This window comes from Schistocerca piceifrons, chromosome 7 (assembly GCF_021461385.2).
Source record: "Schistocerca piceifrons isolate TAMUIC-IGC-003096 chromosome 7, iqSchPice1.1, whole genome shotgun sequence".
NCBI lineage: Eukaryota > Metazoa > Arthropoda > Insecta > Orthoptera > Acrididae > Schistocerca > Schistocerca piceifrons.
In genome coordinates, this window is record NC_060144.1 from 356,253,239 (window position 1) to 356,281,067 (window position 27,829).

The window sequence follows — 27,829 nt, forward strand, 5'->3', positions numbered from 1 at the left end:
ATGCTGTACATGTACATAATTACAAAATATATTCAATTATTTCACAGCAGGATCCATTGGAATCTACATATGTCTGTATTTGTTTCCTTTAGGGCTCCAAATATTTACGCATGTCATTTTCTTTGCCATTTACACCTTACTGTACATTGCATGCACACATCTGTTGTAAATTGCTTGTTGTCCACTGCCACTGGGTTGACTGGGAAGTTAAAAACTGGTCCCAGCAAAAGAATACTGTTGAAAAAAGATAATGCACTAAGGTGCTGCAATATATAGTTCATTAATAGTATAGTGAGATGGTTAATTATTATTATCCACCCTAACAAAACAGAGTTGCAATTTTTTATGGTAGGTTGTCAGATAGTACTCTTGAAGCACACTCCACTTATTCCATGCAAGTAGTAGAGTTAATGCACTCATCTCTCTGCACCCCTCTGATACAGCCAAAGAAAAATTTTCACAAACAGGACTATCCCTTCAACTCTTCATGAAGCTATCTTTGACTACAGCATACCGATAGTGACATAAGGTAGGTAGATGATTTCATTTGATAAACAGGACAAGAGCTTTCTATATTCAATGCTTGAAAAAAATTATTTATAAGGTTTTTAAATAATTTATTATTAAGTATTGACACAAACTATTACAATGACAAAGATAAAAATCATTGACTGAGCATACTACTCTCCAAACATACACAATTAGTGCAAAAGCACTATCAACACATGATATGCATAAGCTAATGCATAGCATTATTTTAAAAGAAAAGTGCTTCATTATACTGATCAGATTAATAATTAATCTGACATAATGTATAAGACATCTGTTTCTGTACAAAAACTGTTTCTACAACTTGAAACTGTACGTAAGATAAATGGAATTTAAAATAACTGGGAACCTGTATCATCACAGTTCTGGCAGTGTAGCCCAAAGTTTAAGAAATACTTAGTCTGTGCACAATAACAATCATCAAAAGCTGGAAGTACTTCCTCACATAAACCTAGCAGCTTATTTATGTACATTAAAATCTTTGTAGAGATGTTAAAAATAAAAAAAAATCATTCATTCTAATTGCATGATACTATCAAGGAATGCCACAATCAGGAATTGCTTCATTTTTTATTGTTATATTTGCAGGAGATTCTCCTTCACAAAGTTCCTTTTTAATTTCTTCACCACAATCTTCCTTCTTAATCTTCTTATCTTCATGTTCTATCTTTTTTAATTTCCGTTTTACTACTCCTTTCTTGTTTTTCATTTCTTCATATAACTTCTGCATTTTTTTTACATTGCGACGTTCGACAGTCCAATCATTTTTCTCATTTTCTGAAGACAGTGTTGGGTCTTTTGTTGGGTCATACTCAGGTATTGGAATGTTCAATGCTTTCATTAGCATATTCATTAGTTCATCAACATAGCAGTGAATTATTAGGTCTGCTTTTTCATCCTGGAATGGGTATATATTCATTTTAACATAAGATTTAAATGACATTACAAATGATACCAATAAGAAACATATATTTAACAAGAGTTCTCATTACAATAAAAATTAATTACAATTGCAATTGCAAAATAAAAAAAATAATTTTATAGTGGATAGAAGTGCTACAGAAGAATGCTGAAGATTAGATGGGTAGATCACATAACTAATGAAGATTAGATGGGTAGATCACATAACTAATGAGGAGGTATTGAATAGAATTGGGGAGAAGAGAAATTTGTGGCACAACTTGACTAGAAGAAGGGATCGGTTGGTAGGACATGTTCTGAGGCATCAAGGGATCACCAATTTTGTATTAGAGGGCAGTGTGGAGGGTAAAAATTGTACAGGGAGACCAAGAGATGAAAACACTACGCAGATTCTGAAGGATGTAGGCTGCAGTAGGTACTGGGAGATGAAGAAGCTTGCACAGGATAGAGCAGCAAGGAGAGCTGCATCACACCAGTCTCTGGACTGAAGACCACAACAACAACAGTGGATAAAAAGTAGACTGTTTTAAACATTACTGTAACTACATGAGTAAATGTTAGTAGTTTACATCCACTTAGTTCAAAGTGACATACATTTAATGTCTTATGTATATATTGAATTGTCTCTCTTATGTAACTCATCTCTACAAGGAGAAACTTCCTTCCCACCTTCCTCCACCTTTACCCTGCTTTTCCCCCTGGGATATCGTAAATATTTTGGCCACTGCCGCTGTGTATGAAGTTCTCGCTCTAACCAGGTAAGATCCAAATCCATTGGCCAGCTAAAGGCTCGATGTTTGCTCTCTTTTGTGTTTTATCTTTTCTAGTGTCATTTTAAATAGTAATATTCACATTTCTTGTTTTCAACTCTGCTTTGACAGCATCGATCACAGCTTTCAGATCAGTGGTCTACTTCCCTTTTTTGTATAACAAAACACACATGGAAAATCCTCACTGAGTATCCCATTCTCTTTTGCACTGCAATACACTACAATAATCCACAACTTCACAATTTGTAGAAATTCAAGCAAAAACTGGGAGAAGTAAAGATAACCACACAGTTAATACACTGAGCTGCTACACACCAATAAGATTCAGAACATGTATCTTAGTTTTTAGATGATTTCCACAGAATGCGTGTTCGAGAACTGAATACAATGTTCAGTTTCTTCTTCATGTGCCTATCAGCTACTGACACGTTTCTCATTAATGTTAAGTGGTTGTCTTTACTCATTTGATGTCTTATTTTCTAATCAGATACTCCCATTGTCATGTTAATTTGGTTTACATCTATAGTCTGCAAACCACTGTGAAGTGTAAAGCATAACAATCATTTAAATAACTGTGTGCACTGAAATTAACCTAATCTTGTCTCTGCAGCAATCAGTGGTCATCACTCAAAATAGATGTATTATCACAATCAGTAAAATCATTCAGGCAGCCCACTTCCCTCACCCGATCATAGGAAATCTCTATCAAGTAATTCTTAATCTTTGCCCCCCCCCCCACCCACTCCATCTCAGTCTGGACTCCTTTATCATCTATCTTGCCTTGAAGATAGTAACACTGTACATTATGATGCACATACACCATCCAGTCAAGACTGGATTAATAAAAAATAGAGGAAAGTTAAGATGGTAGCTTTAATGCTTTGGGTGTTCTACATTGTCTCCCCCACTTGAGTCAATGCACAGAACATTTGCACAATTATGTGAAACTGCCAGAAAAGTCCTTCTTTGGGATGTTGTTCAACACACTCTTCATATTCACTTGAATGTCAGTTATGTCATCAAAGTGAAGACACTTCATATGAATTTCTGCACTTTCGTCATTTTGTACTAGATTGATATTGACAACACCAAGTCTTGGCACCTATGGTGATTTTTCCAGGAAAGAATTGTCTGCATGTTGCACTTCAATCAAGTCATGGGACATGTCCATGCATTGTCATTTTTGTTTGCAAGTCAAGGTGTGCATGACAAATTTCACACACAGTGCTTCCACTACTTCACACTGATCAAATGCACATCTCTTATTTACAGTTGTTTCTTCAAGCTGCCATCATAGTTACTGCACAAACACTGTTTACGTGCCGAGAATAAAATCGGTCACAGAATTATCGGTCAGACATTGTATCAGACTGACTGTTACCATCATAGAAGATCATTAATGTAAAATCTTAGAAAAATAAAAGTACTTGGTGAGACACTACTGTAAAATGTTGGAACAAGAATTCAATGGAAATAATTTTTTTGAATTCCTAAAACATCTACAAAACTTACATGTTTAGTGGGTTGTAGGTTGCAGATTACAAGGCGTCCACCAAATTTCTTCGTACTGAGTGGTAAGTTTCCACTTGGAACAATCTGAAGTGTGGTTCCAAGAGTAATACTTAGATCTGCTAGGCTGTTCACAGTTCATATTAAGATCAGTAGTGTAAAATTTGGCACTACACTTTTATACATGTACATAAAACTTTAAAATACTGTTAAGGACATATACATGGAAAAACCAATGACAGAGCTTCACTTCACTGAGTTACAGTTACTCTAACAACTTATTAGTAAACTTTATGGTGCTCCACATTTTTATTCCACAGGGTCATTTTAATATTTATATGAAGAGATATAATTACTTTTCTGAAATTTACTAATGCTGATCAAGTCATTTAGGCTTTTGTACCTGCTAACTCAAGTGTTAACCATAATATTGACTAGGCATCACATTGCTAATGTTATTAAAACAATGTTTATGTTTAAATATGTTGACCCTTGTACTTTATAACAGAAACAGGATATTATGGCATATAAAAAGTTTAGGTAAGTTGTCCCAGTCTGCTTTGAGAAAATTTTGTTATTTACTTAAGATAAACAAATTAAAATTAAACATTATGTATACAAATGGTAGTCACCCCTGTTTACACAATGGAAAATTAATGCTTTCTACCCTGTTGTTTTAGCAATCTGTCAGAGACAACTAAGAATGTGAATCTTAAATACACACATCAAAAAAGCTTAGCATTACCTCAGTTCTGAGGGTTCCGGAACCTGTACGGAAAATTGGAATACAGATCAACATAAACATCATTTCCGCCCTTTTGACTGCTCATGAAAACCACACATTGCATGTTGTACCACCATACGAGACCCTCAGAGGTGGTGGTCCAGATTGCTGTACACACCGGTACCTCTAATACCTAGTAGCACGTCCTTTTGCATTGATGCATCCTTGTATTCGTCTTAGCATACTATCCACAAGTTCATCAAGGCACTGTTGGTCCAGATTGTCCCACTTCTCAATGGCAATTCGGCATAGATACCTCAGAGTGGTTGGTGGTTCATGTCGTCCATAAACAGTGCTTTTCAATCTATCCCTGGCATGTTCGATAGGGTTCATGTCTGGAGAACATGCTGGCCACTCTAGTTGAGTGATGTTGTTATCCTGTAGGAAGTCATTCACAAGATGTGCATGAAGGGGGAATGAATTGTTGTCCATGTCCATGAAGATGAATGCCTTGCCAATATGCTACCGATATGGTTGCATTATCAGTTGGAAGATGGAATCCATGTATTGTATGGCCGTTACGGTGCCTTCCATGACCACTAGCAGCATACGTCAGCCCCACATAATGTCACCCCAAAACGACAAGGAACCTCCATCTTGCTGCACTCCCTAGACAGCATGTCTAAGACATTTAGCCTGACTGGGTTGCCTCCAAACACATCTCCAAAGGTTGTCTGGTTGAAGGCATATGCGACACTCATCAGTAAAGAGAACGAGATGCCAATCCTAAGTGGTCCATTTGGCATGTTGTTGGGCCCACCTGTACTGCGCTTCATGGTGTCATGGTTGCAAGGATGGACCTCACCATGAACGTTGGGAGTGAAGTTGTGCATCATGCAGCCTATTGCGCACAGTTTGAGTCGTAACACAATGTCCTGTGGCTGCACGAAATGCATTATTCAACGTGGTGTTGCTGTCAGAGTTCCTCCGAGCCATAGCGGTCATCCACTGCAATAGTAGCATTTGGGCAGCCTGAGCGAAGCATGTCATCGATAGTTCCTGTCTCTCTCTGTATCTCCTCTATGTCCGAACAGCATCACTTTGGTTCACTCTGAGACACCTGAACACTTCCATTGTTGAGAGCCCTTCCTGGCACAAAGTAACAAGGTGGATGCGATCGAACTGCAGTACTGATTGTCTAGGCATGGTTGAACTACAGATAACATGAGCCGTGAACCTCTTTCCTGGTGGAATGACTGGAACTGATCGGCTGTCGGACCCCTCCATCTAATAGGCACTACTCATGCATGGTTTTTTACATCTTTGGGCAGGTTTAGTGACATTTCTGAACATCAAAGAGACTGTGTCTGTGATACAATATCCACAGTCAACGTCTGTCTTCAGGAGTTCTGGGAACGGGGGTAATGCAAAACTTTTTTTGGTGTGTGTATATTACCAAACCTTGGTATCACCCCAAAATTAATTCCACACACAATGTGTGTGGGTGTAAAAAGCCTGTACCATCACACATAAAAACAATAGTGACAGAATTAAATGGTTTAGTTAGGTATTGGGAACTTCTGCATTCCAATGCCAAAGTGCCCGTTCCATTCTTTACTGTGTGAAGTTGTAGTAATCTCATAATGAGTGGCTCAGCTGGACAACAGATTGAAAGTAAAACTATGCAGTATCATGACATGGCGTTGGTGATTGCATTCTACTCTCTACTATATAGACCATAATACTATGGAAGGAATAACTGTTGAATTTTCAATGTTTCCAGAAACTCTGTACTCTGGAGGAAGTTAATCAGCAGAGAAATGAAAGTGTTATCCTAAATCACAAACAAGGGGTAGCCTCTATATGTGATGTCTTTGTTATTACATGCGGTATGAAAATGTTATCCGAAATCATAAACAAGCAGTAGTCTGTATCTGTGATGCCTTTGCTATTACAAGCAGTAGACTGACAGGTGTGTCGTCATTGATGAACTGACTAAGGATGAGGCAGGAATTAACTGTGAACTACACTAACGACCATGACTTTGAGTTACTTTACATTAAACATGGAAAGCTGGGGCAGACTGGATAGTGATGCATCACATTTATCTTCCAGTGTTTTGCATTTATAACCGATCCATAAGTCGGATACTGATACGATTACGTTATTGGGAATACAGCATATAGTTTAAAGAGTTGCTTCTCTTTTGTTAAAGTATACGTTGTCTCATGCCACATCACTGATGGTTCTCATTCTTGATGGGATCTATGTGACACAATGTTTGATGAAAGGGGGAAACATAAGAAGGGGAAAAAGTTTACACTTTCCTCATACAAGTTGTGACATTACCCATGCTTGGATACAATAAAAATAAACTACTTATTATCACCACAGTTACAACTTCTAATGATAAATGTGACAAAAGAACAGGATAATGCAACTTGTCAGCTCTCTATGAACATAAAAAACTATTCCATATTATTCAGCTTCTCTAGAAAACCTTCATATGCCCAATCTGAATTACACATTTGGACTGTCCTGACTATCACTTAACTTTGTGATATAATAACAGATTATTGAAGCAAAGTAGATTGTAACAACCTGCAACAAACTCTGACACAAACCTAAATTTATATCAAGTGAATTCCTCCTTTCCACATACATGAGACATAATTACAACAGCACAACACTGCTGACTGCTTGCTGATTCCGTAGACACCATAAAATCTTTGGCTAGTTCTAAAATTGTTTCATGTATTAACAAATGAAGCTGTAGTGCAATATTAAAATTAAATTAAAAAAATTGTTTTGAAAAGTAGTATTTATTCAGCAGATGATGAAGGACAAAACACCTAGCTTTACACATACAACTGTAAGACAAACGCATCAGGTGAATTAACATGGGGTGATCATTAAGTCTATCTCTGATTACAAAAAATAATTATTTTAAAGGAATTATGCTAGATACAGCTGTGTGATTTATAGCAGATTGTAGTTTAACTCGATTGTTTTACGGACACATTTCTACATTTGCTAAGTTACCTCAGTTACAGGCATTTCAACCATAGGTAGTATTTCCATAAGATGGAGCGCTGTCACTCTGGAGGTAATTTGTTCACCGATCTTGGATGAGATGGTACAACATCAGGCCCAGCATACATCATACGTAACTGCTCTTGCCTTTTTTGTGGGGGGTTACATTAAGGAAAACTGGTCCGAGCTGGTGTAGAGGTGGTGACGGAGAGATGTTGACAAAGACTTGGAGAGAGATTGAGTACTGCCTCTAAGTTCTACGCACAACAAACAAAGCACCTGTGGAACTGTCTCCATAAAGAATACTATGAGTTAAGCCACCATTTGCAATAATTCGCTTAGCTGTATTGAGCATAGTTGCTTAGAAATACATTTTTGTAACACTAAAGTATAAATCACAACATATTAATTCACTGTAACTTCAGAAATATTACAGACTCTTAAAATCAATTTTGGAATAAGCAAGAGTATTCCTTAAAGATGAGACAGTGCAACTCAATTCTCAATCACTCTGATTTCATAAAAATTTCATTTATTTTATTTTTATAAGATGGCAGACAGGTTTGTGAAAGCAATAGTGGCTTCAAATGGGGTTGCTATCACATTACTATACATTCAAACAAATGTATTTCTTTTAAGTTAATACTATTACAGGGTGAGCCAGAAGTTATGCAACCTTAAATTCAGAAAATTCTAATCTGCATTGAACAATGAAAACAATGGATTTTTGACAATATAATGCAATTGGATATGTAAAAATCTACTCATCAAGTGGTGGGCAGAACACAAACATTAAAGGAGGTTATATTTACGCAAGCTTTTGGAACCAGTGGCTCCTTCTTCAGGCGGAAGGGTTGTAGGGGAAGGAAGAGGGGTGAAGGAAAAGGACTGGAGAGGTCTAGGAAAAGGTGTAGATTTTGGAAACCGCGGGTCAGGGGAGGCTTACTGGATGGGACGAGAAGGGAAGCCCCGCCCAGTAAGTCTCTCCTGACCTGCAGTTTTGGGTGATTTTTCCAAAATCCACCCCTTTTTCTAGACCTCTCCAGTCCTTTTCCTTCATCCCTCTCCCTTCCCCTTCAGCCCTTCTGCCTGAAGAAGGAGCAACTGGCTCTGAAAGCTTGCCAAATTATAACCTTCTTTTATGTGTGTGTTCTGCTGCTGCTGCTTGGTGAGTAAGTTTTTCATCTATCCAAATACAAATATTTATTAATGTACTTATAATGTATCCACTCACAATATATATTTTCTCATAACAGATAATGGAAATATCCTCTGTGTCCTGCAACACAAACATCAACACATTTCTTCAATTAGCTGCTACTTTTCAGATTATGACTACACTTTGGATGAATTTCGTCTTCGATGTTGTGCTTCAGTTGGTTGATTGTGTTAGGGTTATTCTTATAGACATTATCCTTCAAATGTCCCCAGAGGAAAAAGTTGAGGGGAGCTAATCTGGGGCTCTAGGTGGCTGTACGTCACGTGACATGATGTGTCCTCATAAAGAATTCAGCCAACACTATCATTGTGCTATTTGCTTGTGCACTGTTGCTCCATCTTGCTGCAGCCTGCAGTGCTGTTCAGCAGCCTCTAATAGTGCTACAAATTGCATGATGATGTCCAGGTATCATTAAACTGTTACCATTTCTGAGAAAAAATTGGGCCTACAATTCTTTTGGGCAAAATTGCTGCCAAATTCCAATCTCCTGTGAATGTAAAGAGGTCTCAGGGAATATGTGAGGGTTTTCTGAACTCCAGTTTTTATCATTCTGGCAGTTTATACAGCCACCTAGATGAAACCTTGCTTCATCAGAGTAAAAGACATAATCCAACACATGAATGCTATTGAGAATAAAATGCTAAAACCACTAACAGTAACATACTACTTTTCCTTTAACAGATTTTCAAATTTCATGCATAACGTGAATGCGATACAGATGGAGTTTCAGCTTTTCTGTGGCTCTCCAACCACCCCCATAAGACATTCACAGTTTGCTGACACAGTTTTTGTATCAATTTTCTTCATGTACATAGCAAGGATGAGCAAGTATTTTACAATGAGGCACCACTTGACACCGAAGATCAGCTGGAATGTTCACATCCATTCACATTACCAGTATTTCTGAAACAAGTGACTATGTGTGCAATCCTTGATTTGTTAGGCATCCTTGTTTCAAGAAAAGCTAGAAAGACTGTGATTTGAAGTTACTTTCAAGACGGCGTTACATTTTCTTGGAGATATACCAAGTCTCAACTTTATCTTTGATAAGGATAGAAGCTGAAGTAATGAATTAAAATTTGTGCGAAAGCCAGGACTTGAATCCGGGTCTCCTGCTTACTATAGCCCGATTCATATAGGATGGCACCTCCGCGCATAAGGGTGGAGTGGTAAGAAAGCGTGGAGGGACAAGAAATGTGCAGTGTGGCAGTAGAGAGCAGGCACACAAAGTCCATATTGCCGAACTGCGTTGGTGCATGCAACAGTCAGGCTCATTTGCCTACAGTATGTCATACTACACATTCAAATCTATGAGGGCAATAGTAAATATTAAAACCAATTTCAATCAATTGTCAAGAGAGAAATATTAATTCGCGTCTAGACGACATTCCGTCCACTGCTCCACAGATTTACTCTGCGTGACGTCGGGAGGCGAGAACAGCTGACACAGCTTTGTGAAGATGTAAAGTACAATTTTTCTCAAAATGATATTTGTCTAATGACAAGATCATAGAAACCGCTTGCAAATAATTATCATTTATTGCGATTTGAACTGTATTATAAGTAAAAAAATTTAATACATAACAAAATTAACTTTAAGCACGAACCAAAATGGTTTATACACTCCTGGAAATTGAAATAAGAACACCGTGAATTCATTGTCCCAGGAAGGGGAAACTTTATTGACACATTCCTGGGGTCAGATACATCACATGATCACACTGACAGAACCACAGGCACATAGACACAGGCAACAGAGCATGCACAATGTCGGCACTAGTACAGTGTATATCCACCTTTTGCAGCAATGCAGGCTGCTATTCTCCCATGGAGACGATCGTAGAGATGCTGGAAGTAGTCCTGTGGAACGGCTTGCCTTGCCATTTCCACCTGGCGCCTCAGTTGGACCAGCGTTCGTGCTGGACGTGCAGACCGCGTGAGACGACGCTTCATCCAGTCCCAAACATGCTCAATGGGGGACAGATCCGGAGATCTTGCTGGCCAGGGTAGTTGACTTACACCTTCTAGAGCACGTTGGGTGGCACGGGATACATGCGGACGTGCATTGTCCTGTTGGAACAGCAAGTTCCCTTGCCGGTCTAGGAATGGTAGAACGATGGGTTCGACGACGGTTTGGATGTACCGTGCACTATTCAGTGTCCTCTCGACGATCACCAGTGGTGTACGACCAGTGTAGGAGATCGCTCCCCACACCATGATGCCGGGTGTTGGCCCTGTGTGCCTCGATCGTATGCAGTCCTGATTGTGGCGCTCACCTGCACGGCGCCAAACACGCAAACGACCATCATTGGCACCAAGGCAGAAGCGACTCTCATCGCTGAAGACGACATGTCTCCATTCGTCCCTCCATTCACGCCTGTCGCGACACCACTGGAGGCGGGCTGCACGATGTTGGGGCGTGAGCGGAAGACGGCCTAACAGTGTGCGGGACCGTAGCCCAGCTTCATGGAGACGGTTGCGAATGGTCCTCGCCGATACCCCAGGAGCAACAGTGTCCCTAATTTGCTGGGAAGTGGCGGTGCGGTCCCCTACGGCACTGCGTAGGATCCTACGGTCTTGGCGTGCATCCGTGCGTCGCTGCGGTCCGGTCCCAGGTTGACGGGCACGTGCACCTTCCGCCGACCACTGGCGACAACATCGATGTACTGTGGAGACCTCACGCCCCACGTGTTGAGCAATTCGGCGGTACGTCCACCCGGCCTCCCGCATGCCCACTATACGCCCTCGCTCAAAGTCCGTCAACTGCACATACGGTTCACGTCCACGCTGTCGCGGCATGCTACCAGTGTTAAAGACTGCGATGGAGCTCCGTATGCCACGGCAAACTGGCTGACACTGACGGCGGCGGTGCACAAATGCTGCGCAGCTAGCGCCATTCGACGGCCAACACCGCGGTTCCTGGTGTGTCCGCTGTGCCGTGCGTGTGATCATTGCTTGTACAGCCCTCTCGCAGTGTCCGGAGCAAGTATGGTGGGTCTGACACACCGGTGTCAATGTGTTCTTTTTTCCATTTCCAGGAGTGTATTTGCTTGACAACAGCTTCTACTCAATGGAATTTTTTAAAATGTGTAAGGTGTGTCTGAGAATGTGTTTGACTTTTAAGTGTAATCACTGTGTGTAAAAAAGAATTAGTGGTAGAAAAGACTAATGTAAAAAACTATTGTAAAAATGGTCAGTAAGGTGTCATATTTTTCGCTTTTAATGGGCATTAAAAGTGTACACTAGCTCATTCGACATTACAGTGAGAGACCACATTTATAATACATTGAACAGGCACACAATTAACCATCATCTGTGAATAACTCCAGGGAATGCTGACTGATAACACCGAAAACCACCAACATCTCTACAAGTAACAGTTCCTGTCATTTTAGGGCCTTATCCAGTTCGTGCCTTGAAAATTACAAGGGTTTACACGCCGAAATATCAGACTTCTGACTAATTTATCCAGGTGCATTCTTGCATATTATTAGAGCATACAACACGGTGGGAGTAGCTTAACTTCTCCTTGGACAATGTGTTGAACATTATAGTCTGCATAATTCCAAGAATATAAAGTCCTAATCAAGAATGTTAGGAAGTTCTCATTCGCATTATTATGTATACAACTGATATGTCGGCACACATTTTTTAAACCATGAGTCTTTAAAATTAAGAAATATTACTTTGCTTGAAAATCTACATCATAATACCATTGTCACTTCTATTTGAGCCTGTTGCTGAACAATCTGATTGTAAATTTACAATGATATGTTCAAGACTTATATCCATCATCACTTCCCTGTCAAATTCTTCTGTCTGAAGCTTTTCAGCATGCCGTACATACTGTGCCCACACTACAGGTTGGGTTGTTGTCTATTGCCTCACGCACAAATGATTTAGTGTATGTTATCTTGAATGTTATGCTTTTGTCTCCCACATAACCTTAACCCTTTGTCCAAATTAATTTCATGGGGATGCACTGACAGTGACACATGGATAAATGCAAAAATGTGTGACCCGTGCACTTGCAAGGATGTCAAGCTTATACGTTCTGTCACGTGACTTGTATAAATTAATGAGCTGCAGGAGATTGGCACGAGTCGGGTTTATACCGTGCTTAATATTTTTATTTTTCAGCCAAGGAAAGATATCCCCTTTTCTGATGTTTGTACTTGGTTTTGTCTCTGTAACAGTTGACTTATACCTGGCAATGACCGACTTTGAAGAAAGGTATGACAAGAATTGTGAACCACGTCACGAAACTGACAGCGTTCATTTCTGAACATTAGTCACTGCTGTTTTTCTTACATGTAAATACAAGTTCATTCTTAGAATCAAAACCAGAAAAAGAGTCAGCATGCAGAATAATTATCAGAGAACCTATTCCCATGAGAACTTTAAAATCGCCAGTACCACCACTCATTTTCCAGCAGATCTTCCTGGAATGATTCTAACTGACCCATGTTTCAACAAGGTCATACACTGTTGAACTACCTCCTTCTCTTGTATTGTAAATCTTTGTATAGGACGTAGTTTGTGCTGCATCTATGTCACTTCTTTGAACTAAAATCTCTCTTATCATATCTGGAACCAACATCTTTTAAAATTCTTTACATTGATGAAGTGCTTACAATTGAAGCCAATTTTCTCCTGCGTAACTGTAACAAGTTTTTGTGATGTCGGGCATTCAACATTCACATTGAGCACTTTAAAATATTGCTATTAAAACCATGCACTTGTGTTACAGGTTCCTTGCGATTTTGACGCTTTCCAGGCAACACAAAACCAACTTTTTCTATGGTTCCTACAGCTCTGACACTTTTGTTTACAATTAGCTTTACAGTTCTCTTGCTGACACTACATGGTTATGGAGTCCATTCTTGTCTCTTAAGTAGGAGAACTGCTTTCAAATTCACATTTGAAAAAGTTATAAATGCGGTAAAAAATCCCCCTCACCTGTTTGTGAACCACTTTACATTTATTGCCGTCACCAGACTTTTTTAAATCGCACTTAAAAATTTACAATACACATTCATAGCTACACTGCTACAAGAAAGAACAAAAAACAACTTCCAGTTGAATGAATAATTCTGTTGTTGTCATGAAGTACGGCAACCGTGCAGCATGTTAGAAGTGAGATTCTCGCTGTCTAGCTGTAACCTGCTGCTAGCTGCTTGGTAAGAGAATGAATATTTATTGCCTGCCAGTGGCTGGTAGAGGGGGATGTGCAAAACGACTGAAAATTGGGCCGCCTTACTACATGAAATGGACTTTCATAATTTTATTACATTCTATCCTGGATTTTTGAGTGGAAATAAGCAAATGTGCTATCCTATACGCCACCCTGGCACATCTGTCTAGTACACAGAAGATCCAAGTTCAAGTCCTGGCCTTGGCACAAATTTTAATACATTACTTCAGCTTCTAACCTTATCAAAGATGAAGCTGAGACTCGATATGTCTCCAGGAAAATGCATTCATAATTCCATCAGATCCATCGATCACCTACATATAAGATACATGCAAGATTTGCCCATTATGAACAAAGCTGGGGTGCAATTCCAGTATTTGAGAGTCTCGGCAATTCTGATGATTTAACAAGAGGAAAATCAAGATGGGCTGAGGTGTGAACTCAAGTTCGTGGTAGGGAGAGCAATGGACTAGGGTAATCCATGCAATAGGTCTGTTGATAAAATATCAATATTTTTTTCCCAGAAAATACTGTCATATTAATTTAACAACTTTTCAAATGATTGATACTAAAATGGTAATACCGAGTGGCGATATTTTTACTTTATATCATATTTTTTCACAGTTTTTGGTGAATATTTGAAGTTGTTCTTTTGATATTGTAGTAGTGTACTTTCACTTTGTGAAGGAGTCTTACTACTTCCTGAGCTTTCATCATGTCCAACCTTCTCTTTGACTGTATGAAGCAAGAGCACACTAGTTGCATTAAAAAATATCGGCATTCTTAAAAAAGAATTGGTTAAAATCTAAATGACAAGATTGGTCTTCGCGGTGGGCGGAGACATATGAGGAGGAATGCTGACGTAACCGGTGCTCAGCACTACCAACAGAAACTGCAACATTTAGCTTCACCAACCAATTATGACACCACAACTGCTAGGTCACTGGCATTGGCAGTAATGAAAAAACAGGGAAGTCGATGTGAAGTGTTCCAGAAAAATCTGATATGTGATGAAACCGAGTGACAGACCCATCGGACACCTTTTTAACAAGTGAACACGCATCATTTTGCTTGCAATTCTTGCTATATGGGAGATAAGTAGGCTGCGTGCTTGCTGATGAACGGAGTATCTAACAATAAATCGATATTTAAATATACAGCTCTAAAACTGGCAGTATACAGAGTGTTTCAGGAGGATTAGTAAATATTTTAGGGGGTGGTAGGATAGATGAATTGCAATAAAAAAATGCCATATAACATGTGTGCAATTTTTATTGAGTATAGAGATAAAGCTGTTCACATGCAACACAAACTAACTTAAAACAAAGGCAAATGAGGACGTTATCAATGGATTTTCAAAAATTCGACTGCCAATTTCAATGCACTTCTGACTTCTCTTGATAACACCACATGTAGCTCTTCTGAGGTCATCTTTGCGTTCTTTTATAAGGGCTGCACTATTTGTAATCCGAATGATCAAATCAGCTCTTGTGGTTAAGTTTTCTTTGTAGACTTTGCCTTTCAACCATTCCCACACACAAAAATCCAAAGGGGTAAGGTCCGGGGACGTTGGTGGCCAAGAAACATGCCCATATCTACCGATCCATCTTCCGGGGAATGTTAGGTTTGGATGATGTCTCACCTGATGACTACAAAGTGCAGGAGCCTCATCAATCTCAATTAACACATACATTCTTGTAGCCAGAGGAATCTCTCCCAATAATGCTGGAAGCTCATTTTCAATAAAGTGTAGATAAGAGGGTCCTTTAAGACGATGTGGTAACACAACATGCCTAATTAACTGATTGTCTATCAAACCACATACCACTTTTACAGAAGAGTGTTTTGAAAATGTGTCTCCACAATGGAAGATGGGTTTTCTTCAGACTAATGACATGAATTACGGGTGTTATTGATGCCGTCATGAGTGAAAGTGGCTTCATCAGTGAAAAGTAAAAATGGAATTACCTGGCGATTTTCAAGTATGCAATGACAAAATTCCAATCGTCTATATTCATCTCTGATCAAAGATGTTGAATGAGCTGCAAATAATATGGATGAAACCCGTGCATATGTAATGTCCACCATACTCTTGTATGTGGAACACTGATATGTGGAGAAATTCTATGTATGCTTGTTGAAGGACTATGTTCTACTGACTGAATAATGTCTTCTACTTCATCCACAGTTTGTACATTTACAGGTTCAGATGCAATATGAGTGCTGGGCACTGTAACAGTGTCACACAGTGTACTGAACACACAAGTAAACACTCTTGACTCTGGTAGTCTGCAGTTAGGAAGTGGTATGCCGTATTTTCTACACGTAGTAGTGGCATTTCCATTACAAAACCCATACAGAAATACCATACTGGCATATTCAGCATGTGTAAATATGTGAGACATGTTTACGTGCTACAGTACAATAGACTTGGCCAACAAATCCCAATGAAAACTTCAATGGAAACTAAAGCACAACTTCACAACATGAACATCAACACTCTACTGCTGACATTTGATAAACACACCCACAGCGACTTATAGCAACTGGTGTACCAACACACAAAATGAAAATGCACTGAACTCAGCTGTATCTATGTACTCAATGAGAATCGGACACATATTATATGGCATTTCTATTGCAATTTCTCTATCCTACCATCTCCTAAAATATTTACCATTCTTCCTGAAAAACCCTGTATTTACAATGCGCAGCCGTTATTTTTATACGTAGGTACGTAGGTATTTATGTCTGTCGATATGTCGATACTTTTTGACAATATATTGAGAGCCAATAATGATATTTTTTGAAATATTGATATATCGGACTCCCAATATTTCTAAAAATATCAACAGTCCTATCACGTGGCTGTGTTTGACACAATGCCAGGATGGTGGTGTGGACAGCACTTATGTCTAGTAGGCAGGAGACTCGGGTTCAAGTCCCAGCTTTGGCACAAATTTTAATTCATTACTTTGGCTTCTATTCTTACCTGTCAAGAATGAACACATGTTCAGCCTGGGGAAACATGTTTGCTCACACACAACTAACTCAACAGTAAATCTAGTCTACAGATAGTCGATGAATGCAGAGCATACTTTCAAATGAACCTTCTGTTACTTATGGAGGCTTGCTGAACAGTAATGCCTTCATTTTTTAATTCTGTTCTGAATACTGGTTGAGGTATTACATGTCATGAATATTACTCAGTCAACTTTCCCACTTCACCGATGCAACTTGCAGCCCTTTGCTGCATGAGGGCTCTGAACTGTAGTGTGTAATATGACAGTGTGTAACATACTTACGTTAGTTCGCGAGAAATAGTGTGTGCAATCCCTCTGAAAACTGACAGAATGAATTAGAAGAGATTGACAGTATTTACATGGCATGCAGTTTGAAAAATTGATAGCACTCTTGATCTCCGGGAGCCGAAATTTAGAATTGACTGCAGCTATTAAAATTCATCCTGTGATACGGATGAAATCTACAAATTGGATTTGTGGCATTGAATGGGGGCCTTGACTTTATTTTTATCAACCCTAAGCATAGATAACTTCACAACTCAGATGGTCGGTAGTCACTTGGCCATGATTGCATAAATTCAGCACATGTTGAGAAGTCCTGAGATCATTGTGGTCCTGACCTTCTTAGCAAACATCATATGCATAATCTGTTTTAAATTATTTGTCCTGAGGACATGCAGCTATACAGTTTGACTTTTGGATAAAATATTTTGGAGATAACATGGTTCCTACTCAGATCTCCAGGTGAGGACTATGCAGGAGGGTCACCACCAGGTAAAACAAAAGTGGTGTTCTACAAGTTGGAGTGTGGAATGTCATGTGCCTTACCCTTGTGGTGCTGTTGTTCACTGCAGTGGACAGCTGTTAATGTTGCTTCTTTGGCATTTTTAACCAGTTCTGAGGCTGCAAATGCATACATGGCACAGTACCAGTAGGGAGTATCCACTGGAGTAGACTGCATACATTTGCTGTCTCAGGACTGATTAAAAATGCCAAAGAAGAGACATTAACAGTTGTCCACTGAAGTGGACAACTGCACCACAGGTTAACTGGGCAGATAGGTTAGAGATTCGAAAAGGGATACGGGCATGTCAAAATTTAGACACACTATCTGGTCAAAAGAATTTTGACACCCCTTTGTAATGTGGAATTGACAACTATATATCATGAGAGATAGACCTGCTAGTATAAGAGGAGGTGAGGAGAATGGTGCTGTCAGTAGAAAAAGCAGAAGCAGCAAAATGGGTTGGTCACCACAGCTCAGTAACTTCGAACATGGCCTAGTCATTGAATGTCACCTGTATAACAAATCCACTTGGGATGTTTCAATCCTCCTAAAGCTGCTCAAGTTGAATGTATGTTACACGATCTCAGCACACTATGCCATCAAGACTCATCTGCTAGCCCATGACGTACATTCCAGAATCATCCATTAGGAACAGTACCTGCTTCCCTGTAGAGAGTCTGCAACACAGATGTAAGTTCTGAAGCTCACAGTGCGCCAAATGGCACCCATTGGAAGTACAGTGGCTTACTTAGATTGCGGCCCAAGCTACATGCTTCACTTTGGTAGCTGCACCGTGACGATCATGTACTTGTTCTCTGTGCTTGGATTTATGACTGGACTTTTCTATTCGGATCAACTTTTAAGCAGTGCTTGTACTTTGGTGTCCATAAATAAGTATTGTGGGGTGTTTAACTGTATAGTAGTCACTACACTGGGAGGGGGGGGAGGGGGGGAGGCGGGAGAGGGGGAGGGAGAGGGAGAGGGAGAGGGAGAGGGAGAGGGGGAGAGAGAGAGAGAGAGAGAGAGAGAAGGTCAGAGCACTGGAAGACCTAAGTCGAAACAAGGTCCCTGGAGTAGAGGGTGTTCCTGCAAAATAACAGAGATCCTGGGAGAGCCGGGTACGACAATACTGTTTCATCTGTTGTGCAGGATATGAGTTGCAGGTGAAACACCCTCAGACATCAGGAAATATGTAATAATTCCAATTCCACAAGAGTCAGGTTCTGACAGATGTGATTATCAAATTAACAGTTTAATAAGTCATGACTGGAAAATACTGACATGAATTTTTTCAGAAGAATGGAAGCATTGGTACACAATGACTTCAGGGAAGATCTGTTTGGGTTTCACAGAAATGTAGGAACAAACAAGGCAATAATGACCACGTGACTTGTCTCAGTAGATAGATTAAAGGCAGGTAAACATATTTTTATTACATTTGCATATGTAGACAAAGATTTTGGTGGAGTTGACTAGACTACAACCTCTGTAACTTTGAAGGTAGCGGGTAGAAAATATAGGAAGCAATAGATTATCTATAACTTGTACAAAAACCGGAATGCAGTTTTATGTGTCAAAATACATGAAAGGGAAATAGCAGTTGAGGAAGGATCGAGACAGGATTGTTCCCTATCCTAGGCGTATGAGCTCTCCTGACCAACGCATTTTGCTACTTCTGCTTTTCTAGTGACAACACCATTTATACTAGCAGGTCTATCTCTCATGATATCTAGTTATTCAATCATTAAAAGCTGTGAAGGAAACAAAGGAGAAATGTGGAAAGGGAACTGAAGCTCAAGGAAAAGAAATAATAAATTGGAGGGTTGTTGATGACAAACTAATTCTGTCAGAGATGGCATAGTACTTATAAATTAAATGGAATGGATAATGTCTTGAAAAGAGGTTATGAGATGAACCTCAACAAAAGTAAAACATGGGGAAGGTTACACGGTCGAATTAAATCAGTTGATTTGAGGAAACTAGATCAGGATATGAGACATTAAAAGTAGTAGGTGAGTTTTGCTACTAGGGAAGCAAAATAATGAATAATGGCGAAAGATGAGAGGATATAAAATGCAAAGTGAAAATGGCAAAGAAAGTATTTCTGTAAAAGAGAACTCTGTTAACACTGAATGTAAATATAAATGTTAGGAAGTCATTTTTGAAGGTATTTGGAGTGTTGCCCTGTATAAAAATGAAGTGTGGACAATAAAAAGAGAATAGAAGCTTTTGAAATCTGGTGCTGTAGACGAATGCTGAATATTAGTTGGGTAGAGAGAATAACTAACGAGGAGGTACTGAACACAGGAATCTTGACTAAAAGAAGGTTTTGGTATCCATTTCTCTGAATACTGGGCAGCACAATGTATAATTTCAACTGGGCGCAGGCGGATCTCTTACATTACTTAATCAAAATACTTACAAACTGCTTGGCAGTCCATGAATGCTCCCTTCAAATACATGTGTGATGACTTATGATGGTGCTAAACTTGACTTTTAGGAGCATGTGTCTTAAATGCTACTTTAAAATAAAATAAAAAACAGTGGCATTTACTGTCCTCCACGCAGCTTCAAGTCAGAGCATTTTCAGTTTGGATGCTTTTGATCTCTTTGGCCAGAAAATACAGGACAATGTGCAACACCTGGCTTCTCACACATCTTTTACTGATGTTAATGTCTTATGTGACGAATTTAAAATGTTAGATTATGCTGCAGACAAAGTAGCAACAGAGCTACATCACTTGCAAAGCATTTGTGTTTTGCAGCCTATTACAGCAAGTCAGTGGGCGTCACCTCTGATTGTAATAAACAAACCTAATGGAGACATTATAATTTGTGTGGATTTCAAATCTACTTTAAATGTCCTGACCACATTTGACACTTTTCCTCTGCCTCATCCTGAAGATCTCATTGACAAACTTCAATCTGGCACATATTTCTCCAAAACTGATCAAAAGGATGCCTTCCTCCAGATACCAGTGGATGAAGAAACCCAACAGTTTATGGTGATCACTGCTCACATTGCCCTCTTTTGTTTTCAACATTTATGTACTGCAGCTCTTCTGCTTATGCATTATTTCAAAAGTAATTAGAACATCTATTGTGTAAGGTTCCATGTTGTGCCACATATTTGGATGATATTTTCGTTTCGGGAACATCGCCTGAGGATCACCTGAAAACCTCAGAAATTTCTTTACTGTTTTGGCTTCAGCTGGTCTTAAATGTAATTGTGACAAGTGTGTATTTTTTGTTCCTGAGTTGGAATATTTGGGCCATGTGATTGATAAATCAGGCATTTGCCCAGCTCAAAAGCATTTGGACACTATTCGTTGGCTACCAGTGCCAAAGAGTGTGACTAAGCTACAGACTGTTTTGCAGAATTTGTCTTATTACATTAAATTCATCCTCAACACAGCTCAAATCCCTGCTCCGCACGATTGCCTTCAGTAGGAGCATGTGCCTTTTCAATGGGCAAGGGAATGTCAATGCACTTTAAAAAAACTTAAGGATGCACTTCTCAGTGACCCATGACTCACGCCTATCAATCCGGTGAAGCCACTTACCCTTGCAATGGACGCTCCTAATGCTGGCAAAGCGGCACTGTTGTCACACAAAGTGGGCTCCTCAGAATGACCCATTGTGTTCCCATCCAAGTTACTTACTGGGACTCAATGTAATTACAGCCAGATAGAGAAGGAGGCTCTGGCTATCATCTTTGGTGTGCTAAATTTCATCAGTATCTCTATGGAAGATGGTTTATTGTAATCACTGACCACAAGCCATTGACTTCTTTGTTTCATCTGTCCAAGAATATACTGGACTGCACAGCTCAGAAACTTCAACATTGGGCATTGAGTCTTCCAATTATAATAATGATATTGTCTATAGGCCTACCACTAAGCATGAAAACGCAGATACATTTTCACGCCTGCCAGGAAGTGAAGACCTAGTTTTTGATTAATTGGAAAATTATTGTTGTCAACTGGATTAGTCTGAACTCAAAACATTGCAATTCTTCCTGATCGATGTTCAGATCGTTGCTTCAGCCACCGCATGCGATCTGCAACTGAAATGGCTTTCTAAATTCATCCAACGTGCATGGCCAACCCACAGATTGGAGATCACAGATCCTGTTGTTTGCCGTTACTTTTGGCAACGTCAGGCATAGTCAATACAGTAAGGCATTATTCTGGTTCACTCGCCAAATGGACAGACAGTTTATTGTAATCACTGACCACAAGCCATTGACTTCTTTGTTTCATCTGTTCAAGAATATACTGGACTGCACAGCTCAGAAACTTCAACATTGGGCATTGAGTCTTCCAATTATAATAATGATATTGTCTATAGGCCTACCACTAAGCATGAAAACGCAGATGCATTTTCACGCCTGCCAGGAAGTGAAGACCTAGTTTTTGATTAATTGGAAAATTATTGTTGTCAACTGGATTAGTCTGAACTCAAAACATTGCAATTCTTCCTGATCAATGTTCAGCTCGTTGCTTCAACCACTGCATGCGATCTGCAATTCAAATGGCTTTCTAAATTCATCCAACGTGCATGGCCAACCCACAGATTGGAGACCACAGATCCTGTTGTTTGCCGTTACTTTTGGCAACGTCAGGCATAGACAATACAGTAAGGCATTATTCTGGTTCACTCACCAAATGGACATACTCAAGTCTTAGTTTCTCATGAGTGTCAAGCTTCTGTTTTATGCCAGCTCCACACGGGACATCGGGGTCTGGTCAAGACCAAACAGCTCCCTCGCAACACCGTAATTGATTTGGACTTGATAAGCAGATTAAATGCATCACTGTGCACTTTGACCTCATCCTACTGTTCCATGGGAATGTATTCATGTTAAATTTTGTGGACCATTCCAGAATGCGAGATGGCCGACTGTAGTGGACGCATACAGTAGATTTCCATTCTCTGTCCCTATGCACTCCACAAGATCAATGAGCACCCTTCGTGCACTGGAGACTATTTTTTGTTAGATGGATTACCAAAAGTGATTGTTTCTGACAATGGACCTGAAGTCACTTTGGCAGAATTTCAACAGTTTTGTTCCTTCAATGGAATCAAGTAATTGACTAAGACACCTATTTCACCATAAAGCAATGGGGAAGCATGTTTCCTAATGGCAAGCCCACAGAGCTTCTACATGGATGTCCTTGTGGTATTATTTTGAGTTTATTGCATCCCCGAACTATGCCATCTCCTCAGCAGTTTCACACAAAGTCTACAGAGTTTGACAAGGTGTACTTCCACGTATACAATCAGCAATGTGCCTGGGAATCGAGCACTGTGGTTGTCATTCATGGTCGGGCACATTACAACGTCGCATCGGCTTCTGGTCACATCTGTCGTCGGCACCAGAACTAGTTGAGGCCCCACTCTTATGAAGATTATGGTGATGCCGCTATGAGATTTCCTTACACAGATTACAGCCGATCACCATTCTGGCCTTTAACAGTTCACTCAGTCGACCTTAGGGCTTCAAGGCATCTCCTCCAGCCTGCCCCCCCCCCCCCCCCCCTCCTCCTCCAGGGTGCAGTCACCACCACCAACGTCTCCACTGCCGGCCCACATGAAAGTGGACGCACTATTGCCAGACGACACAGCCCCCATGGACCTGGACACGTAGACAATATCTCCGTTGCCAACTACCTCCAATAACCTCCAGGGACACCTAGCCTCCTGGTGCCCCACAAGACCTGCCATGGGTGTGCACCCTGCTGATGGTTTCCCAGTGGATGTTTCCTCATGTTCACATGACGAATGTCGGTGTGCGGGCCGGCGGTCACCATCCACCACAGTTCCACTGCCAGTTTCCTCATCTACATCTGGCAGCAGTGTTCCCTGCTCCCCCACCCCCACCCCTCCCCACCAACATTCTCCACATAGTTCTCCTATGATAGTGCTTTGATTTAGGGAGGGAGGCGTATGGTGACAGTACTCTCAACTTCAGAGAGAACCACACCACAATTAATAAGTTGCACTTGAAACACTCGTAGCGCAGCAGCTGAATGGGTTGGCAGTATAAACTATACCGAGGTCCGCCAGGGGCCGGAGCTGCCAAAACATGGGCATCACATGTGTGGATAGCAATTGGTCTGTGCTGAGTTGTGTACAATCTCCAGTTACCGACAAGTCTACAAGCAGCAGTGTTCGTCCATCATCTTCGAGACTTAGACCTCGTAGTCGTCCAGCTTTGGATTCTACATGGACATCACTCAATCACAGTGAAAGGACTTTAATATTTTAGAGGACTTATTATTAAACTTCTAATTGTGCTGGACGTTTCACAAGAAGTATCATTTAAGTTGAGTATTTCTTCATATTAAATAAATATCATTTTATTACTAATTGTTGGGAATTTTTCTGATTGAAGATAATCCAAGCTGTCTTCCTACTTTCCCTGCACAAAATGTTCTCCAAGCCAATAGTGAACATCTGTGGCTTCGTAATAAGGCGCATTATCAGCCATAAAAATTTCATAGTTATTTGGGAACATGACGTCCAGGACTGGCTGTAAATAATCTCCAAGGTTGTTTCTGATAACAGATCCGCCCTGAAACTATCCTGGCTAACAGCCATTATTTGCTGGACACCAAGGCAATATGGCAGCATATCAGCAACTTTTCCAACGTGGACATCGATTTCATGATTCACTGACATACTTCTGTAATTACTTACACTAATGCAGTGGATAGTCTTGAAGACTGTTTTATCTAGTGGCCACTGAACTCGGCTGCCTTTTCTTCATATGTTGAAGACAGTAGTGATGGCACCATGCTGACATGCGATTGCATGACTCGTGAAGTCTTCCTTGGCCTTCCTGGATACTGTTGCTGTAGTATCACCAAAGATGCAAGATGCACCAGGGTGACTCATTCCTCACTTCATGCCCATGACTTATTGGTTCTTCATAGAGTGCACACACTTACAATTTGTACTCTGCAATGCTTACACTGCTGCAGATTCAAGTGCAGCAGATGGTTGAGGAATCTTAATCGCTTCCTGACGTGAGGGAGGAAACTGTGTGTTGTTCTGCCTGTGTTGGAAATGTATTTTGTTTTTCCATAATTGTAAAATGATATAATTATATAATTTTTTGTACTCATCTCAGTTCCAAGTATCCTATGTATTTCTATGACTCCCCTTTTCTCAATGTTCAGGTTTAATGAGTATATTTCCAAAATTAGCAACAATGCATCATAAAGGTTGCACAAAAGGTGCATGTCAATCTCAGTAACACTCTTGACTTAAGCTTCACAATCTTTAATTCATGGACCCATATTCTCACACTATATCTACAAGTGACACAAATTATACTGATAGTATGGCCTGATTGTTTTCAAATTAAAACTGTCTATTTACAATTTTGTGCATCATCTTAGACTTGTTTCTATGCCTATATGACATGTGAGGTTATGATGTTTACCTAGGAATACATCTAGATATCTTATTACCATTCTTATTCTAGTTTTTACATTGTTTAATTTTATTTTAAGATTTCTTGATAGGTACTATTTTAGCAGTAAATACACTATGAAAGATCCTTCAAGTTCATGAAATTCATTACTACACTTGTCTTCTATAATTCTCCCTGAGTCACTACTTACGGCAAAAAAACACACTACTGTATCTGCAAAAGCAATCAGTCCACTTATGTAACTGCTGTCAAAGCTAGCATATTTGCAGCATCTTTTAAATTTCTTGCCTGATTTGACAGGTCTGACCACAATTTAATGACATCCCTTACTGTGGTTCTTGACTGTTCCAATTCTGCCCATGTTAAAATCACAACAGCTTTGAGTTTCCAAAGCAGTTGCTCCTTCTTTGCAATTGGAAAATAAGTCACAATTACTACAGTCAGTTCAGCAACCTTTCCATACAAGCAAAAAGTGATTCCCAATATCCCACACAAAAAAAGCATTGGTATTCTTGTCACTGTCAAACATTTCTACTCTGTAATGGTTTCCACACTTTTCTACTATGAGAATATTTGATTTAATAATAATAATCATCATCATCATTATATTTTATTTAATAAGTTCAACAAAATATAACAATTCTTACTTTTGGCCAAATTTTATTAACAAAGAACAACTTGCTATTGATTTTTATTTAATTTGAGAAACCCATACACACAATTTATGACAACGCTTAGTTAATAAATATTTTTTAAAGGAAGATTTTGTTTGTTGTCAGTGTTTCAACTGGTATGCAGCAGAGACTGAGATTAGATTAACTTATTTACTACAGAGTTGTATAGAGAACAGAATCTTCAAACTAGAATAAAGTAGTGCATCAGTTATTTCATTTCTTCTAAATTGATGTACCATTTGTAACAGTTCTTTTGCAAAATATTAACTATGTTACTACAAACGTTATCACCTCACGGTTATTGAAAATGATAGATATCACCACTAATACTACATAAAAATATCACACATATAACACCAGAAACAGATAAGGGGCCAATAACTATCAAGACAATTTAAACTGTCAGCACTTCTATTAAACTTTGATAAATTTCTAAATTTAAAGCAACCTCAGGTGTTTATGAAACAACAATCTTACCAAGAGTGATAGTCAGCGAGTGCCAACTCGTCATCTGGCAGGCCATGCTCCCAATCAAGAATTGTGTCACGCATTTGTCCACGACAAATGCGCCCACCTCTTCCCCATTTGCAATCCCTTCCAGACTTCTTCTGGCCTACAGTAGCACTAGGGGCAGCAAGGACAACCTGACGTTCACATCTATCACATCGTTCCACAAAGACATTTCCATGTAGCTCAGATATGTGGGAACGCGGCAAACCCGATCGCATGTGTAGCCCATCAATATTCTGGCTCACCACATATGATATCTTCCCTGTGGAGAAAGATCAGCACATTTTCACTATATTGCATTTATGCATGCTGGAAAAAAGAGGAAAAAAAGAAAATGAAGGCAGACAAATTCTAAAAATAATCTTCAGAGAACTTATCTACATCACAGCAGCCTTTCAGACCATGATGGGTAATTCTATAGGACACACAATATTTGTACAAGAGCAGGCAAGATGATACACACAATGGTGTCAACATCTTAAAAATAACCAGGATCTCAAATAACAGAAAACTATGGTTTTATCCTAAGGAGATATGTAACTAGTGAAGCCTCTGGTTGGAAAAACACACTGTCATTAGTGGCTCATTGCTGTATTCCTGGGAAAACACTGATAAAACTTAGCTGCGGCAGAGCTTTTATAATACAAATGATAACAGAACCAAACACACAAAACAGAGTGACATCTCGAATAAAATAATAGCCTGGACATACATGAACTGCAAGCTCAACTGTTGGCTATAGCACGTATACAGGACAACACAGTCCAAAACAAAACTGCAACCACACAAGGATAGCAAAAATTTAACACTAGGCGACAGTTTGAGGTCTACTGATGAAAGCATGCCAGTCGAGATGCAGACAGCAAAATCAGATCACCCAGAAAGTAAACACACTTTGACTGTCAAAATTTTAACAGTAAATTGCAGTATGATTTGTGAAAAAGGTCTTACATTTACAGCATTCCAGGAAAGTACTCATGCTGAAATTATTCTCAGAACTGAGTGCTGGCTGAAACCTGAGGTAGAAAACTCATACATATTTAGCAAGCCATGGAATGTATCCTGAACAGACAGATTAGATGCCATAGGAGGGCAATTGACAAAAATATTGTGTCTATTGAAGTCAAAATTAAGTCAGACTGTAAAGTTAACTAGATGTGAGTAAGAGGCCTAAGTGAACTGGAGTCAATTAACGGATGTTTTTACTGACCACCCAACTCTGCCATTACAGTTTTAGAATCATTCAATGATAGAATCATTTAATGAAAGTCTACACTCAGTAGCACAGAAATACCCAGATAGTGCAGTATTAGTTGGAAGCAACTTTAACCTACTGGGTATAGAATTACTGCCTATGGGTTTACTGCAGGTGGTACAGATGGACGATTTGTGAAATAGTTTTGAACACATTTTCCGAAAACTGTTTTGAGCAGTTAGTTCAACAGCCCACATGCAATGGAAATATTTCAGACCTT

The 27,829-nt window shown here is 39.6% G+C and overlaps 1 protein-coding gene across 2 annotated transcripts in view; it reads right to left on the reverse strand.

The window, feature by feature from the left end:
• Positions 1 to 653: 653 nt before the first annotated feature.
• The window catches only part of LOC124804868 (NAD-dependent protein deacetylase Sirt6), a 66,490-nt gene continuing 39,314 nt past the window's right edge, over positions 654 to 27,829 (reverse strand). The window contains exons 4-6 of one of the 2 annotated variants that reach the window (XM_047265233.1): positions 26,322 to 26,616; positions 3,753 to 3,876; positions 654 to 1,447 (exon numbers count right to left, since the gene is read on the reverse strand). In XM_047265233.1, coding sequence (XP_047121189.1) covers positions 1,085 to 1,447; positions 3,753 to 3,876; positions 26,322 to 26,616 — 782 coding nt within the window. In that variant the 3' untranslated portion in view covers positions 654 to 1,084. The remainder of the gene's footprint in view (positions 1,448 to 3,752; positions 3,877 to 26,321; positions 26,617 to 27,829) is intronic. The other variant, XM_047265232.1, reaches the window with a different exon arrangement.